This window comes from Gopherus evgoodei, chromosome 10, assembly GCF_007399415.2.
Source record: "Gopherus evgoodei ecotype Sinaloan lineage chromosome 10, rGopEvg1_v1.p, whole genome shotgun sequence".
NCBI lineage: Eukaryota > Metazoa > Chordata > Testudines > Testudinidae > Gopherus > Gopherus evgoodei.
The window spans coordinates 66,334,674-66,352,092 of record NC_044331.1 but is presented as its reverse complement, the minus strand read 5'-3'; the positions used below and the strand labels follow the sequence as shown (position 1 = coordinate 66,352,092).

Genomic DNA, 17,419 nt, shown 5'->3' with positions numbered 1-17,419 from the left:
CTCTGAAGGAAAGAACCATGGATGTCTGGTTGGACCTACTGGGTAAGAACAATGAGTAATATGCAGGGTACTGTAGTTCAGAGCTAGATCTAAGAGTGGGAGAATTATGGAATTCTAGCCCGTGATAGGTAAAGGTACAAGGCTAAGATCTGAGGGGGTGCTATTAGCGAAATCAGAGAAGGGACAGAGGTGTAGCTAGCCCTGCAACTGTGACGTGGACTTTAATCAAACTATTTATTTCCCTCACAATCATTTTGCAAGCAATTTCTCTGGCTCTGAATTTTCCTTAACATTCATTTCCCCTGTTGCCATGTCTGCATATAAAGAGTTGCCAAATTAAAAATTATTCCAACTAGAGAGTTACTCCATAATAAGTTGGTAAGGAAGGTAATAGATAATATATTTTTCTGATTGTCAGTGATTAGAACTCTTGCCTTCTGAGGCTGGTGTGGGTGGAAATTCTTGCAGTTCCCTATATAAATTAAATATGCTTCAATGTGAAGAGAGAAGCTGGAGAGATACCTATCAGTGAATAAACTATTGGGATGCCAGTAACATGAACTCTGTCAATTTAAAAAAAACATTGTTAAACTAAATCTGTTCCTGAGTTCCCCTGCAACATTCTGAGCTTTACCAATTGCATTTTCCTATTTCCTAAAGTGTTTATCTCTTTCTTGTTGCTGTGTGAGAACCACTCACAGGCACCAGGAGAAAATTATGGCTGTGTATCACAGTGCTTTCAAATGCACAAAGTAAACAAAATGAACAGACAAAAATGTTCATTATAATCTCTTTCAGGCCAGTAACCTTACCTGTTACTAGTGATTGTAGATTTATAGTTGGTCTAACAAAAGTGTGATATTTTTAAGTAGACTTTTCACATTCAATGGATTTACCTTTTAATAAATGTTTCTGCGTGTAAGCACAGAATAGATACATTTTCAAACTAGCATTTATTTGTAGAGGATTCATTACAGCTTATACATTGTTTAATTAACTCATCAAAGTTGTCTTTACCTCCAGGGATGTGATGAACGTCCATTTTTACTGACCTTTCTTCTGAATTAAGTATTTCTCATCCAATGTATGTTTCTAAAGAATAAAGCACACACTAGTGCAGTATGTATACTTACCTTCTTCCTCTGCTGTTGTGAATGTTCTATGGTATTTTATTTACATCTAGTTTAGAAGTTTTTATTCAGTTGTAGTATTAATTCTTGTAGGAGGATTTATGACAAAAACTGATGGTCTCTCATGTTTGCTAGTCTCTATATGTGAATCAGGAACATAAGAATGGCCCTACTGGCCCAGTATCCTGTCTTCCAACAGTGGCCAGTGCCAGGTGCCCCAGAGGGAATGAACAGAACAGGAAATCATCGAGTGATCCATCCCGTGTCGCTCATTCCCAGCTTCTGGCAAACAGAGGCTAGGGACACCATCCCTGCCCATCCAGGCTAATAGCCATTGATGGATCTATCCTCTGTGAATTTACCTAGTTCTTTTTTGAACCCTGTTATGGTCTTGGCCTTCACAACATCCTCTGGCAAGGAGTTGCACAGGTTGACTGTGCGTTATATGAAAAAATACTTCCTTTTGTTTTAAACTTGCTGCCTATTATTTTTAACATACTACTGCCTATTAACATATACTTAGGTCAGGGCCAGCGCTTCCATTTAGGTGACCTAGGCGGTCACCTAGGGCGTCAGGATTTGGGAGGCGTGGCATTTTGCCACCCGCGGCTGAAATTTGATGGCGGGGGGTCCTTCCGTGCTCTGAGTCGGCGGCGGCAATTCTGCGGTGGGTCCTTCACTCGCTCTGAGACCCACCACCAAAGTGCCCCGAAGACCGGGAGCACGGAAGGACTGCCCCCACCGCAGAATTGCCACCAATGACCGGGAGCGCGGAAGGACCCCTGCCTAGGGCGCCAATAACCCTGGCACCGCTCCTGACTTAGGTCATTAATTGGGGGTTAATACTGTCCTTGTTTTGCACACAGAATTCCCTTTGACATCCACCCACTTTATGTGTCTTTCATATATTTTTAGGACACTAATCACAATAGTATCTAGAAACTAATGAGAGGTCTGATAGTCCTTATTATAGTAGACATAAAATGACATTTATCTCTGAAATTTACACTTTCTACCATAAAGAACAAGTACCTATGGTGGTATAATGAGAAGGACACTCTGCAAAGATAAACTTGGAGTATTCTGCATCTTGCATGTTTTGTTCTGTGTAGGGCAGTACATGGTCCTCTCCTTGTAATTGTGTTGTAAAGTGGAACAGCACGGTTTAAAGCAATATTTAGCTTTGAAGAAACAATGTTTGATTTACACTTCATTTTTGAATGATGCAGAAAGGAGTCAATGATTTGTTTGACTCAAACACCTGTACCTTTCTATGACTCATGTATGGTGGCAGCTTTTTCTTCCAGTTACACTGCGTTAGGCAAGACTCTGTTAAGTTAATGCAGTTACACTGGATTTACCCTACTGTGACTGCAAGCAGAATCTGGCCCTGGAATTCAGGAAAGATGAAAAAAGTGTGCTGTTACACTTGATTGCCTTTTACCATGAGAAATCCTACCAAGGCAGAGTTTATATCCAGGTCAAGTATTATGCATGAGAAGCAAACACAAATGAGTTTCTTCTATATCACAGAGAAAAAAATCACCTAAGAAGTTTTTATTAAATCAGTGTAACAAAGAGAAATAAACTGGAAGGACATTCTTAAAGGTGCACAGGTGAGATAAGGCAGTTCTCATACAAGCTCTTTGCTTTGGGCTGGGATTCACACCATAAGTTCAGGCACTGTCGCTACACTGATCCATCAGTCCAAACATCCCTGAGTTACTCCAAGCAAAGGCCTCAGAATCAACCTACTTTATATTTACTAGATTTGCTCTGCCCAGACCTAAAGTCAGTGGGAGTGTTGCTTGAGCAAGAAACTTCAGGACTGAGCCCCTGTATTCACAATGCTGCATTTGATACATGTTTATCTCGTTTGACCAAACATACCCCAAGAGATCCTTTTTTCATTCCTAAAGAGGGAACCTGAAAACACATTCTCCACCCCATGCATGGCCATGGTGCCACTCTAACCCTGCCTCTCTTCTTCCCCTTTCAGATAGCTGGTAGGGAGCTGCTGAGATCAGAGACTGTGTTCCCCAATGAGATTCCAACTAGCTTTATGCTGGGAAATAAGAGGAATAGAATTCCTTGCACCTACCCCCACCCCTTACAGGGGCTGGCTGCAATCTGTACCTTGATATCTGGGTACATTTGGTGAGATTTAATAGTTGGCTGTTTAAACTTAGTTTTGTTTTTCACAAACCAGTGTGCATAATTTGCAAAAAAAGTTTTAAATTCAAATAAATAGTATTGCCTATAGATTTACTGATGATGTTGCATAGCACTTTTTCCCTTTGCCAGCACTTGTTAAAAGTGAATTTAAAATACTGTGGCCTTACATATTAACAGCAATTAGACCTTCAAAGGATGTGGAAAAATACTCATCTGTATGCTTCCTCTGTGTCAAAGCTGCTAACCATATTTGATTTGATAATAACTCTGTGTGAAAAAAGACTCAAAATAGTGCATGAAAAGCAAGAAAAAAATGGTATTTGAGGGCCTGATCCAACTTCCATTGTAGTCAATATCCATTGATTTCAGTGGAGGTGGATTGAACCTTTACTTAAAATAGGGTATTTTAATCTGATTCAGAAGACTATCATTAAAGGGTCACTTGTCCTGATCCCTCAGCCAGTCCCTGGGTGATATTGATCCCCAATTTGAAGACTTAAATAGAACTTAAGTGGTGTATAGTCTTGTTCTGGGCATGTGCACAGGGGCGAATTTCACCTTTTACATGAGACTCTGACTGAAGTCAATGGACGTTCCAGGCAGTAAGTGATGTGGAATTGGGATTAATGCCAGGTTAAATATCACATTTCAAATAACACATTTATAATCTGTATTTATAACACAATAGATTATTAAAAAAAAGAAAGAATATTTAGAAATGCAAGTGACTGTTCCTGGTTTATGTTGTTGGTTTCCTTTTTGCTTTTTATTTGCCTTGAACAATGAAAACAGCCTGGTGGGTTTAAATTTGGTTTACAGCCAGGGTCATTTTCTGCTTCTCTTGCATGAAGAGCAAGTGTTTGGGTTTCAAATACCACAACAGTGCAAAAGAATGTCAAAATTCAGTTTTCAAATAAAACTCCAAACACCCAATTTAAATTTGAATTATTTAAAAGATATTTTCTAATTCTATTATTTTTTCTTCTCCTAGCCTCACCAAAAAAGCCTGAAAACTGAAATCTGAAGACTAACTAACCAAACTTACTGTGTTCCTTTAAAAATATACAGTTTTACATTAAACTTCTCACAGTATCACCAATATCATTCACTAAGTATTTTTAAACAATGAAAAATAATTGGTAGAAATTCACACAGTTGGGTGAATTTATGTAGTAAAACGAGCAATGGTATTTCCCCAAATTTAAATTCTCTGTAATTGTTTCCTTTGGTTTTCAAATTATCCAATCATTTTACAATATAACTTGGTTCTCTTTCATAGAGCTCTGTACCACATTACAGTGTCATAGTACTCTGCAATAATTTAAGGCTTGTCTACAAAGAGACACTCAAGGCTTGGAAGTGAATTAAACTAAACTAAGACCATTCTAATTCTGAATGACAGTGTTCACACAGGAGTTTAATGTGGTTTAACTAATCCACTTTAAATTCATACCTTTGAGAGGTTTTTTTTCCACACCCCTAACTGACAAAAGTTTTACAGATGAAAGTACAGTGTAGATGTAGCCTAATATAGTTCTCTAGAAGAGGGTTTCTAAGCATCTAGTCATCTTCCAAGCAGCGGGTGAGTATTTTTAAGCAATCTTAGTAGCTGTTGAATAAATAATTCTATATATCTGAGTCCAGTCTAACAAAGCCCAAAGTGATACTGGTATGGAGAATTGTTTCAGACATAACAGAAATTGGTGCATATAGCACTTTCCCAGACAGGTAACTAATTAAATATTGAGGAGATTCTTCTCAGAAGCCAGGAAAAGAGGAGATTCACTGTAGGAGATATGATTGCTAACTGCTCAGAGGGTCAAATGCTGGTTTTCCTTACCCCATGGGCATACAAGGCTCAAAATACAGTGAGACTTGCACAGTTCCACTACAAAGGGTGGGGCCAGGCTGTGGAGATGCCACATAGAAGGCTCTGTGCCCCCAGGATGCCATAGATGATGCTTTCTGAGGTTCCATGGAGGGGAAACAGGGACAGGTTCAGGGGATGGCCTGTAAAATGGGTCAACACTATGAGGATTCTATAGCCTATATTCTTACATAAGGAGCATGCAGGGACCACAGCTACTACTGCAGTCCCTGGACTGTAACGGTAGTAGCTACATGGATATCCTTCATTCTTAAGGCTAAAGTGGGACTTCAGTGGTGCATAGACATAAATCTCAGAATTTCCTCCCTTGTATTGCCACAGTCAGGGCCCCAAGCAATCAAGAAAATGGTTCCCACTGACCAGCCTATCTCCAGAATGAGTAGATTGGCCCACAGTGGAGCCAAGATCTTCTAATACTTTTCCCATGTGTGTGTTAACTGTTACTGATTAACAGAGCTCTGGTGGCATAGCAGAGGTTCTTATTTGTTTATATTTACACAAAATAATAATGACTATTTGCATTTAAACAGCACCTTTCATCTGAGGACCTGGAGGCACTTTATGAACCTTCATTTTCACAAAGTTAATTGCTTAATTTTATTCTGATTTCAATGTCCTTTAAACGTGCTAATGCATTCTCCATTGCAGCTGTCACTGGACTGATATAAAACTGAAACCACTGAGCTGATTGCCTATCCTGTATTCTTAGAGATGAAGAAATGGAGACCTCGTAACAGAGCCCTAAACGTCAGCTCAGAAATGAATGGATTCAGGATACTTACCTTCTGTCGGTAGGGGGAGATAATATTATGGATATTGTTGATGGAGGGGTTGTCTTAACCTCATTATATGTAGGTTTCATCACAACAGGGACAAATCTACCTCAATTCCACTGGCTGACACGTCTCTATGGTTGTGTATGCCTATGCATTCTTTATGTGCTCTAAAATTAGCAGCATGGAGGGAAACCTCTGCACTGATTCACTTTAGCAGCATTGTTCACCTCTCCTCAGCCCAGACTCTGGTGGAAAGTCCTCTGAGAGGTTAAGTATCCTTAGTGGCAGAGGTGACAGACATGGGGTAGCACAGGGAGGACCAAGAGTGTGGCCAAGGGAATGAATTAATTTCAGGTAGCATTAAATTTTCTCTTCTCCCTCTGCAACTGGGAAACACATTGGTTTTAGGGAAAGCCACTGGCTCATGATGCCCCAGGTCCATTGCCCAATGGTGCCACACTGCCCAGGAGCTAAATGACTGAGACAATGATCCCTAGAACAAATGTAGATGCACAGGGCCTCCAAGAAGATGAATCCCCATTGATCACCTGGATTCCTGGGAGTCAAGAACAGGAGCACTCTCTCTGGCTGGGAGAGGTGGACAGGACACAAACTCCACCATGCTAATGAAACAATCCCAGAAAATCTCTGCAAGGCAATCATCACAGATTGTACACATCTTTCAAACTCCCTTCCCTGGGTATTTTTGCAGAAAATCAGAGTGATCCAGACTTACATAGCTGCAAGCACAAAGCCCAGTTTTGCTCTCACTGACGTAGATGGTGAAACTCCCATTGACTTCAGTGGAACAGGACTGGGTTCTGTGTTTGTAAAAATAAGAGAATGGGTGTTACACTTCTGCACCAGTTCACCACAATACCAGTTCACCCCTGAAGTAGCTCAGTTGGCTTCACTGGCATTGCTCCAGGAACGAGCTTGGCCTCGTATTCTGAAAATACATAAAAGGTGGAATTCCTTGTTGATTCTTCTGCCCTTTTTGAATTTTTTTGCTAAGAGGTGAACAGAGGCTGCTGTCACATTTCCATTAAATCACTTGGAGATGACAGATTTTTCCAGTTTGTCAGTATAAAAAACAAACAGGTTTGTACAAAATCTCATAAATCCCCAATCAATAAAGTGGTTTCTTCAGGCCAGTAAAAAGATACTTACAACCCTGCTCCTGCTCTTCATACAACACATTACGTTTTGCATTTTTGGGAGCACATACAATCGTTAGAACTGCTCAATGAGCCACTTGTCTCACTGGAAATTATTCTTTCATTTAATGAAGAATTTTCTTGAAATGATTTTCTCAAACATTTTGCCCTTTATGAACTGACAAAATGTGGTTAATTAATGTTTCATTGCTAATTCTGTAGGGCAACTAACAGAATTATCCAGGGACACTCACACTGTTTTTTCATATACTTCACCCTCCAAGCATGCATTTTTCATCTTTGAATTGTGAGTGAATTTATACTATAGCTTTAATCTAGTTATACAGCAGAATGCTTCTCAGGGAAATGAAATGGCTTTATTTAAAAGCCCAAAAGGAAAATAATCAAGTATTTTGCACTGTAGATTTTCTACCAAAAGGAGCTTGTCCTGATGCAGATTTTAGCACCTTTGGGCTCAATATTGCTAGGTGCTGAGTTTCAATTTGCACAGTGACTGAGCACCCTGAGGAATGCTCAGAGGTGCTCAGGGCAGGTGGGCTTGATCTTACAATGCTATTTTTTTATTACTGCCTCTGTACACCCATATAGGCGTAAGTAAACAGTGGCTCCTATGAGAAGCACGCTATAAAGCATAGAAGTCAACGACCAAACACAAAGAGAAAATTACATAATAGAAGTGCATAATGCCACTGGTTATTGGCAGGAATTTATGTTCAAAGTGTCCTATTTTACAGATCTGCCATATTACTTTTAATAAATTATATTTAAAGGATATGTGAAAGCTAATGAGAAACTGTCCCGAATATGATATCTGAGCCCCACAAATAACATTTCAAATAATTATTGGTGTACACTCACCCAAATATTAACACTGAGTTATATCTACGTTTAATTTACCTTTTTAAGTATTCACTGTCATATATAAAGACTTTGGAATTCATTAACTCTTTGACCTATGAGTATTTTAACAACAAATTTATTTGCGAAAACATTTAATCAGTGCAGCAATGATTTGCTATTTATTTATTGCACTAACTTTCATTGTTTTTCCATTGTACTCTGCATAATATATTGGCTTTGCCCAGACACCTCCCATATTTCTTCAAACCACTCCCTTTTTGGGGAGGTTATTTTGTTTTGTTTGGGGAGGTTCTTTGCAGTTTTTCTCATTAGACCATTTTTGTGGTGTAAATTGAGTTGGTAGAATAATAAATCAGAGGTTTCAGCTTGTGCATAGAATGCAGAGGCAGTAATTTGCAACCGTGCGACTCAGCTAGAAAAGGGACTAGTGTATAGGAGGAAGTCTAGCCATACTGAATTGGGATAGAGAGAATGTGGGAGGAAACCAGTAGCTTCCTGGTCTGTTTCCACTTCCATCACCAGAAGCCAAAACAGCCCCTCCATGCCAATCTGCACTATCAAGGTTCTGTGGTTCTTGTAAAGGTTCTTGTAAAGTTCCAAGGACTAAGAGGGACCGAAGCAAGAAAGCAGCTGCTCAAAGTAGCATGCTTCCTTCTACTAATGGCAGGATTCTGAGCAAAAATGTGTGTACTGGCATTGGAAACAGTGTTCTTCTTCTGCATTCTCACACCATCCCTGCAGCTCCTTGGAGTCCATAGCTGTAGCGGAAGGAGCTACGTCGCTGGGGAGATAGCGGTATCTGTGTTGACACCAGGTAGCTTGGAAACTAGTCATTTCTAGCTTCTGCTAGCTTGGAAACTAGTCATTCTGTGAATCCTCAAGCTTTCTGGGGTCTGTGAGTCATGCTCCTGCACCCTCTGCGAAGTAGGAAAACCTCTCCCCTTTGAGAGCTACATGCAACACAGGCTCAACCTTGGGGGAATTTTTAAGTGTTATTTCCTATACATAAGTAATATTCTGCGAGAAAGGGAGTTCAGGACCTAACACAGGTAGAAATAAATACAAGAAGAGAATTCAAATAAATAAAAGCATCTACAATTGTGCCAGAAATACAAGCACAGTTACTTGTTTCTGATACTGGTCAATGCCATCAGTCATTTATAGAAACGTTCACACAACAGAATTTTAAGGCTCACTCCTGCTCCTACTCATGTCAATGAGAGTTTTGCTATTGACTTCAACTGGATTAGACTCCATCCTTTAGAAAGGATAAAATTCTTCAGTGGGAAGTATTGTCTTTGCTGCACTAATGAGACAAAAGCTGACTTTCCTCAGTTAAGAAATACAATATAAATATGTTAATACTAATAATTACAATAATAAGAGACAATAATAATCTTGGCTTGGACTCATCCTTCAATATCTATCTTACTGCCTGTTAGAAAATAGGTGCCAAAATATTCTACAAGGTTTTACTTGAGCCGATATTGTCTAAAGCCGCGGGATTACTTATTGCTGTTTTATCACTGCAAATTTGCTTTCTTGGTTTCTTTGTGTTTCTTTAAAAATTAATGTACAGGTCTTTTAAAAATAGAAACATGTTAAGAATCTTAATTACTGTCTCAGTCTATTTAAAGCCTGTCTTCAGATGTTCATAAAACCAGCAGATTCACTGCTTCTGCAAAGAGATATTTAATTGCCATACCCTGGGGTTAGATCCTTTCCCACTTTTCCCAGTGGGCTGGTGCTGAATAAACCAAAAGCAGTTTTGTCTATGATATTGCTTGGAATAGATACAGTTTCTAATACTTAGCTCTTAATGCTGAACTTTTCATCCAGAGATCTCCAGGTGCTTTACAATGCATCTTTATCTCCATTTTATAGAAATGGAAAATGAATCACAAGAAAATTAAATGACTTGCCCAGTGTAATGCAGCAGATCAGTAACAGTGAGGAGTAGAACCCATGTTGTACTCTTTTGACCACACTGCCTCTTTAGTGAAGCAAGAATCTTTTGCAAAATTAAATCTATTTGGTTAAGAGGCTGAGTCTATTCAACATCTGGAACTTCAAACAAGTTTTTAACTTCTTTCACGCTTGTGGCATTAAATTTTATTTTACCACCAATCTCTTTTCTTATGTAAAGCTTTGATTTTCTATTCTTCTTACACTTTATCTTTTTCTCCATCTTTTGGGGTCCTGATTCTTCACTGCCTTGTTCCTTGTGTAATCATTTACTCCTGTGCAAAGTGAATGTAAAATGCTACCATTGTGATATGTTAGGATTTTTTATACTTACTTTGCATAGGTATCGATGATAATGGTCCCTTCTCAGTGCAGGAGGATGTATAATTAGATGACCTCTCAAGGTTCCTTCCAGCCCTACACTTCTATGGCACATGGCACAAGGTTGTGGGGAACTAGGCCCTTTGTCTCTGCATTTAGTAGCGAAACTCTTCTATGGTTCCCCAGAACTTGAACCATCTGATGCACTAGCCTGAAGTAAATTATCAATGGCAAACACACATCTAAGGCCTTGCATACATGAGAAAGTTGCATCCGTTCTATTAAAGGTGTGATTTTAAATCTATTTAGTCAAACTAGTGCAAACCTCTATGTGGTACGTCTTATTTCAGTTTAAACCAAGTTTATTTCATTTTAGCTTAAATAAATTAAAAATCAATTTAAACTGAATTAAGCCACTCTGAAATAAGAGTATGCATACACAGATTTGCCCTAGTTTAACTAAATAGGTTTTAAAACTTGAACTTTGAAACCAGTGCAACTTTCTCCTGTTGACAAGGCCTAGATGTCTATGGACCCAATCCAAAAGCCACAGAAATCAATGCATAGACACCCATTGACTTACATAGGCATTGAGTGAAGCCCTTAGTATCATGCAGATTCTTCACTTAGACATACATGACACTCTTCAATACAATATACACACAAACAGAAGTGTATTAAAATGTTTCTCCTCCTTTCTTTACCACAAATCTAATTCTGAGCTTCTAAACAGCAGGCATTCACTACCTTGAATGACATTGCTTGCATCTATAAACCACAGTCACCTTACAATAGTTCTATATTTAGAAATGTGGGGGCACACTACACATGTACTGGGGAGATCTCCAGTAACACAAAGAGCAGTTTAGGGGACCTCTGCCATTGAAAATCAATGAAAGTTGGACTTTTTAACTCCCATTAATGCCTTTGAAAGTCTCCCCCATGTTGTTTCATCTGTTCTTTATTCCTTTGGCTCATGATTCATCAATTTATGATTAATTTTGTTTTTTGTTATTTGTACTAAATTGTTTTGAAACCTTTGGACCTGGATAACTATACAGTGAAGTTTATTATTAATAATACTAATTAATAATAATAACTTATGGTGTGTGGGACAGTAGAGTCTCACTCATTTGGATGTTGGTTTGAATTAAAGCATGTTTTATTTTAGCTCTGCGGAAGCTTTAGTTGAATCTATTCCGCCATGGACAGTCTAATGGTATTTAGACAAATCCATCTGCTTCTTTTCTATAGTCATAGAGCCCATCCAGCAAGGTGATGACCACCCTCAATTCCCAGTGAAGTCAGAAATCACAGAAGGCACTCAGTATGATGTAGGACTGGGCCTACCTGTCTGTCTGTTTGTACATGTGTGTCTGACCGTCTGTCTCTAAAGGGCTATGAAAATAAGAATCTCAGGAAGCTGACACACAAATTCAGGAATGAATGATCGTTTACCTGTTTTCTGTCTAATGTACACAAGTATTTGATTAACATCAACAATGATAAATGTGAATCCAACATGAAAAGCCTTAAACTACCTTAAAAACAGGATGACAAGAGTGACAAACTCTTGGAGCTGGGCACTGTAGATATTTGTCTTGGCAGTTCAAGTGTATATCCCTACTGCTGTTTGATTTTTTAAAAAATATTACATCAGATGCTGTCCAAAGGATTATAAAACATTATTAAGTCACGTTAAACATCCTGAGACAAATTCTGTTCTGTGATGAGGCTACACTGCACTGCTAGCAAAATCTGGTCTTAAAATTGACTTAGCCAGCCAAGGGAGGATTGCCCCAGGTCAAGAGTGACCTCTAGTGGTATGGCACTTGAGTAGGAGCTCTTATGCCTCTCCCCCTTCCTGCCAATGCCAGAGCAGGAAAAAGAATGCATGGCTAGAGGAATGGGACACGCCTAATCATGCCCCTGTGGTATGCTAACTTCAGCTATTTTTTCAGCCTCTTCAGGCTGCCCATACTCAGGGAGGGGGACTACCTCTGCACAAAAGAGCACCACTAACATGACCTGGTTTTGAACCAGTTGTGTAAACGTAAAAGATTTCCCATTACCTGAGGAATCTAGTTCCCCAGTATTATGCATGTTCTGGCAACAGCAAAGGTGTTATATGTTTCTTCAACAGTCTCTTATCAAATGAGTGCCCGTATTACATAGTGCATTTTTTCAGTGCATAGATCAGCCACACTACTCAGTGACAGAGCAGTTAAAATAGCTGTCATCATAGCCTTTTGGTAAACCAGGTAATAAGCTTTTCAGAGACTTATCAACAAAACACTCGGAAACAAATCCTCAAGTGGGCCAAAGCTCTACCTAGTGCCCTTGCAGGGCTGGAGGCAGAGGTGGCATTCAACCCCTGGCACAAACTAGAGCAACCACAGGACTGTTCTATGCCAGCTGGAATAGCCCCACAGGTGTTGTTCTGATGGCCCAGGATTATTGGTATCAGGGGTGGCTCCAGGCACCAGCATGCCAAGAGCGTGCTAGGGGCAGAAAGCCGCAGGGGGCGCTCTGCTGGTCGCTGCGAGGGCGGAAGGCAGGTTGCCTTCGGCGGCATGCCTGCGGAGGGTCTGCTGGTCCCATGGCTTTGGTGGACCTCTTACAGGCGTGCCACCAAATTCGCGGGACCAGGGACCTCCCCCAGGCAAGCCACCGAGGGCAGCCTGCCTGCCGTGCTTGGAGCAGCAAAATACCTAGAGCCGCCCTGATTGGTGTTCATTCCAGGCTGACTGCTTCTTGCCAATGGCACACCAATGACATACCCCATGTGCTGGGAGGATAGAGGAAGAGCAGGTGGCTCAGAGCTGGCTATGCTGGCCTTAAACTACTGGGTAATCCCCATGTGACAGGGGAAGTTGAGTGAGAATCTGACTCCTTTGTCTAGCCTACCATTCTTACTCAAACTTAAGCAAAAAAGAACTATTGAATTAACCACTGCAGCTTACATCTGACATTGTTACCACAAAATAGGGATAACCCACAAAATCCTAAAGCTTAGCAAGTGAAAAACAGAATATTTGTTGTTTATTCTCATATTAAATTAGATCAAATCTCTTCGTTTGCAGTCTCCTGACATGTACTTCTGTTTGTGCTGACCAAAATTGGGGCATGACCTTGTATCCTGACCTTGGTTCTAAACTTCAAAACAATAACATGCAGAAATATACCTGTGAACAGTGAGGCTTAATAGGATACTGTTCTCCTCATTCATTTCTGTGTGATTATTTCATTGGACTGGCATTTTGGTATTTACCCAGGAAATTCTATAACCCTACTGAAGCCAATACAGTTGCTTCCAAATAAAGTTGTGTGTATGCTAATGATGGCCAAGAAATACATTTATGTATCTCTGGTTCAGTGAAGCCTTTCCAAAAGTATATTATAAATATCACTTATAGAGAAGGTTGTCACCACACTATTATTATATGCTGGAACTGCTGTCCATTCACAAGTCTGAATGCATTTTATTGTTGAGCACAAGAACTGCTCCATGTATGGAAAGCAGTCGTTCTTATGTTGTTCTCCTCTCTTCAGAAATTTTCTCTCACACATGTGAGTAAACAAGTTCAGTGCCTCACAAACTTTTAAAAACCCATGTCTTACAACAAAGCTGTTTCAGATTTATATGTGAAATTCATTCAGATTGTCACACTGGCTAAAAGTGACTGTTGTCGAATAGGATTTCATACAGTGTTACACTTAATTGCTCTAAAAATAACAAATCTCTGATACAACCAATAAGTACGCTATTTCTAGTTTTGCAAATCTAGATATATATTAGCAAAGAGTTCCTTCTTGTTTAACAGTTAAATGGAAACTATCTGGCTTCCATTATATTATTTCCATTACATTGGCTTCCATCACTCTCCACCACATTACCTAGACAATCAAGTGACTTTAAAACAAATGTACATGACCTGGTTATTATTATTTATTTGTACTACAGTTGTGTCTAGAGGCACTAACTGGGGAACAAGGCCATATTGTGATAGGCACGGTAAAGGTAGGCAAAAAAATGATCATCTTAGCCCTGAAGAGCTCACAATCTAAGTTATGACAAAACACAGAAAACAAATGAGACAAACAAGAGAACAGGGAAGGCAACTACGTATGGTTATTCTGTGCATCAGATTTTGTTAATAATAATAATAAACACTTCACATGTTCAAAGTGCTGTATCAACATGAAAAGCCAATTTGGTGCACTGGGAGGAGTGACTCTGATATGACACTCTACATTTTGCTTCCCACATGTTCTGGAGAGTACTTCTGCCACCTTTTTCTGCACCAAAGTGCTTGGAATCACTTTACAAAGTCAAAAATAAGATTTTAAAATCAGTGTAAAAGCCTGATTAGAAGTCAGTGCAGGCATCAGAGCAGGAAAGATGTGCAAAGATCATTTAGAACAGCTACTGTAAATAGCCTCTCTATAATATTTTAAGCAAGTTGAAGCCTATGAACCAACTGATCAATTATTCAAATAGTAAAGCCTCATAATAGTACTCAAGGTGACTGGAGAACAGACTAACACCTCAGTACTACTCTGGGATATAATCTGTAATGTTTTTTAAGCGACTTAAAAAAAAGTCATCAATAAACAGGAGCTAGTGTGAAGCAGTAGTGCTCTACTGGCTAGAGTCTGGGCATGTGAGTCAAGATACCAGTGTTCTATTCCTCCCTGCCATTTACTCTGCCAATGAATTGTTCTCTGACTTTAAGTTGCTATTCAGTGGGAGTCATAAGTAATCAGCAGTTCTGAAAATCATGCTAATCACCTCTCTAAGCCTGAGTTTACTGTGTAGAGATACTGGAACAGTAGTAATATAGATCTTGGTGGACTTTGGATGAAAGTTATTCTATAAGTACAAATTATTATCATTATTACAGATGCTACATGGTCACTACCATTCAAGATCTGTCTCTAAAACAATACCAAGAGTATTATTTTTAGAAACAAGGAGACAAGCACAAGTCTAGTCCGTGCACAGAAGCAGTAGAAACTGTTACATGTATATGAGTCAACCAACACGATTTCAGTCTTGTCCAGTTCAGTTTGGAAAATCGTTGAGCCATTCAGTCCTGAACCTATGCCAGGCACTGCAACAAAACCAATGCTGCAATTGAAACATCAGGAGTGTGGGAGAGTTAGATTTCACTGTCATCAGCATATGATCTATGTAATAACATATTCATGGAAAACTGAAGCCAGAGGTAAAATATGAACCCTACACACAGTCCTAAGGAACACGGCAATATCTTAGAAACTTGAGCAAAGCAGGAAACAGTGGATAAAATATGATACCAAGTTGCTGCAAACCAAAGATATTAAAGATATTCTAGTAAGACGTTATGATGCACAATATCAAAAGGTGGATGACAGATCTCAGAGACCAGCAAACATTATGGCCCACAACCTGTCTTAACAAATAAGTTATTGCAAACATTTCATTCTCCACAAAGCATTCTCCATAGAGTGTAATCTGAATCCTTGCTAAAACTTATCATAATTTTGTCCTGCAACGAATGCACAGCTTTTCGCTGACTTCCTTTTCAAGGATGTTAGCCACAAATGGTTATTTAGGAAATGGGAGGGAATTTACAGGTTTATCAAGTTGTGCTGGGAGGTGGCTCTGCCACCAAAAGAGTAACAGTTACTAGTATTGGGACAGTGAGGAGTCCTCCTGACAGCTTGAATTGATAGCATTTATCTCTATACCTATTCTTGTCATCAGCACTTTGGAATGGATGTGTCAGCTCCTGCATTCTGAAATATGTTGATTTCACTGAAGAGCACTCTTGCACTAGAGATCTTTTATTGAGCCAATAAATACAGTACATCCATTATTATACAATTGAATGAAGCACAGTATTTCAATACCCTCCAACTGAACATGGGAATGAATAATATGGATGTCACTTGTGCATCTCAAACATGAAGCCTATAAAATGCTGCCAATCTTTGTTAAATGCCATATATTAAATCACATTGTATAGACATCAAAGGAAAACTAATGTCCCAATTATCCTTCCCCATCCCACAGCCTCCAAAACAGTAACATCTCTGCACTTCATTGAGCTAAGTAAGTGATCCATTTTCCAACGAAATAACAAAGTGATTTGAGCTGCCTTAGAATGAATCCAGCCCCTGTCCATTCTTAGGGTCAGTGAGGGAAAGTCCTTTGCCTTGAACTCAACCCAGTTCAGAAGGCAGAGGCTCCCACCAGCCTCAATGGGCAAAATGATCGCACAAACCTTGCCCAGCCCCAAAGCAAAGGCTGTTTCCTTTTGTTACCAAGACCCCGTTGCTCATTTGCATGTATGTATGCATTGCCAAATCTAAGCTAAGGGGATCAGGTCATTCCAGTGCGGATTGAACACAATATCTATCAAACAGAATGGCCCTTTAAAGCTCTATTCACCCCCTACCCCCTCCTTCCTCTGGTTTAAAGTGCTGATGCGGGGATCCGGAAATAAGCAGCAGCTCAGCGTTTTCATCCTTTGCACTAGCAATCCAAAGCACTTACTTCTCCCCAGCCCCTCAGCTTTCCACTCAGTCTCCTCCACTGCCCCGTAGCTTCTCATTGGTTTTTCTGCCTCCATGCTGGCAGAAATGGCTCTCTTTAACTCCACGCCTGAATGCATGGCTACTGCCCGGGCAGTCTGTGTGCATGGGGCTCCCCGGCTTACTCCACTCGAGCCGGGGCGGCAGGGCTCCGGCTCAGCCCTTTGCTAGGCTGGACTGGAAGGCGCTGCTGAGCTCACTGAACCTCGTCGCCGGGCTGGTACCCGAGGAGGAGGAGGGGAAGGGATGCAGCGCACATGCTCAGTGCGAGGATGCTGTCTACAGAAGCGCTGGGTGAGAGCAAGGGAGAAGGGAAGGGGGAGGCAGGAAAACAATGGGGAAAAGCATGCCACGGGGGGGAAAGGCGATCACTGGCTAGGGATTCTGCCACGGGCTGGGAAGGACACGGGCTGGGGATAGTATTTTCCAGGCAGAGACGCAAAGGAAGAAGACCCTTGCCTGAATATCCCATCCCCCAAGCGGTTATGGAGGAGGATGCTTCCCACTTCACAAGAAACCTCCCTTCAAAGCCCATCTCTATGGTCC

General features: G+C 40.2%; 1 protein-coding gene across 1 annotated transcript in view; it reads right to left on the bottom strand.

Annotated features, from left to right (window-relative positions):
• The window catches only part of BMERB1 (bMERB domain containing 1), an 88,563-nt gene extending 71,432 nt beyond the window's left edge, over nucleotides 1–17,131 (bottom strand). The window contains exon 1 of the mRNA XM_030578272.1: nucleotides 16,836–17,131. Within this exon, the coding sequence (XP_030434132.1) occupies nucleotides 16,836–16,953 (118 nt within the window). The 5' untranslated portion in view covers nucleotides 16,954–17,131. The remainder of the gene's footprint in view (nucleotides 1–16,835) is intronic.
• Nucleotides 17,132–17,419: the final 288 nt, after the last annotated feature.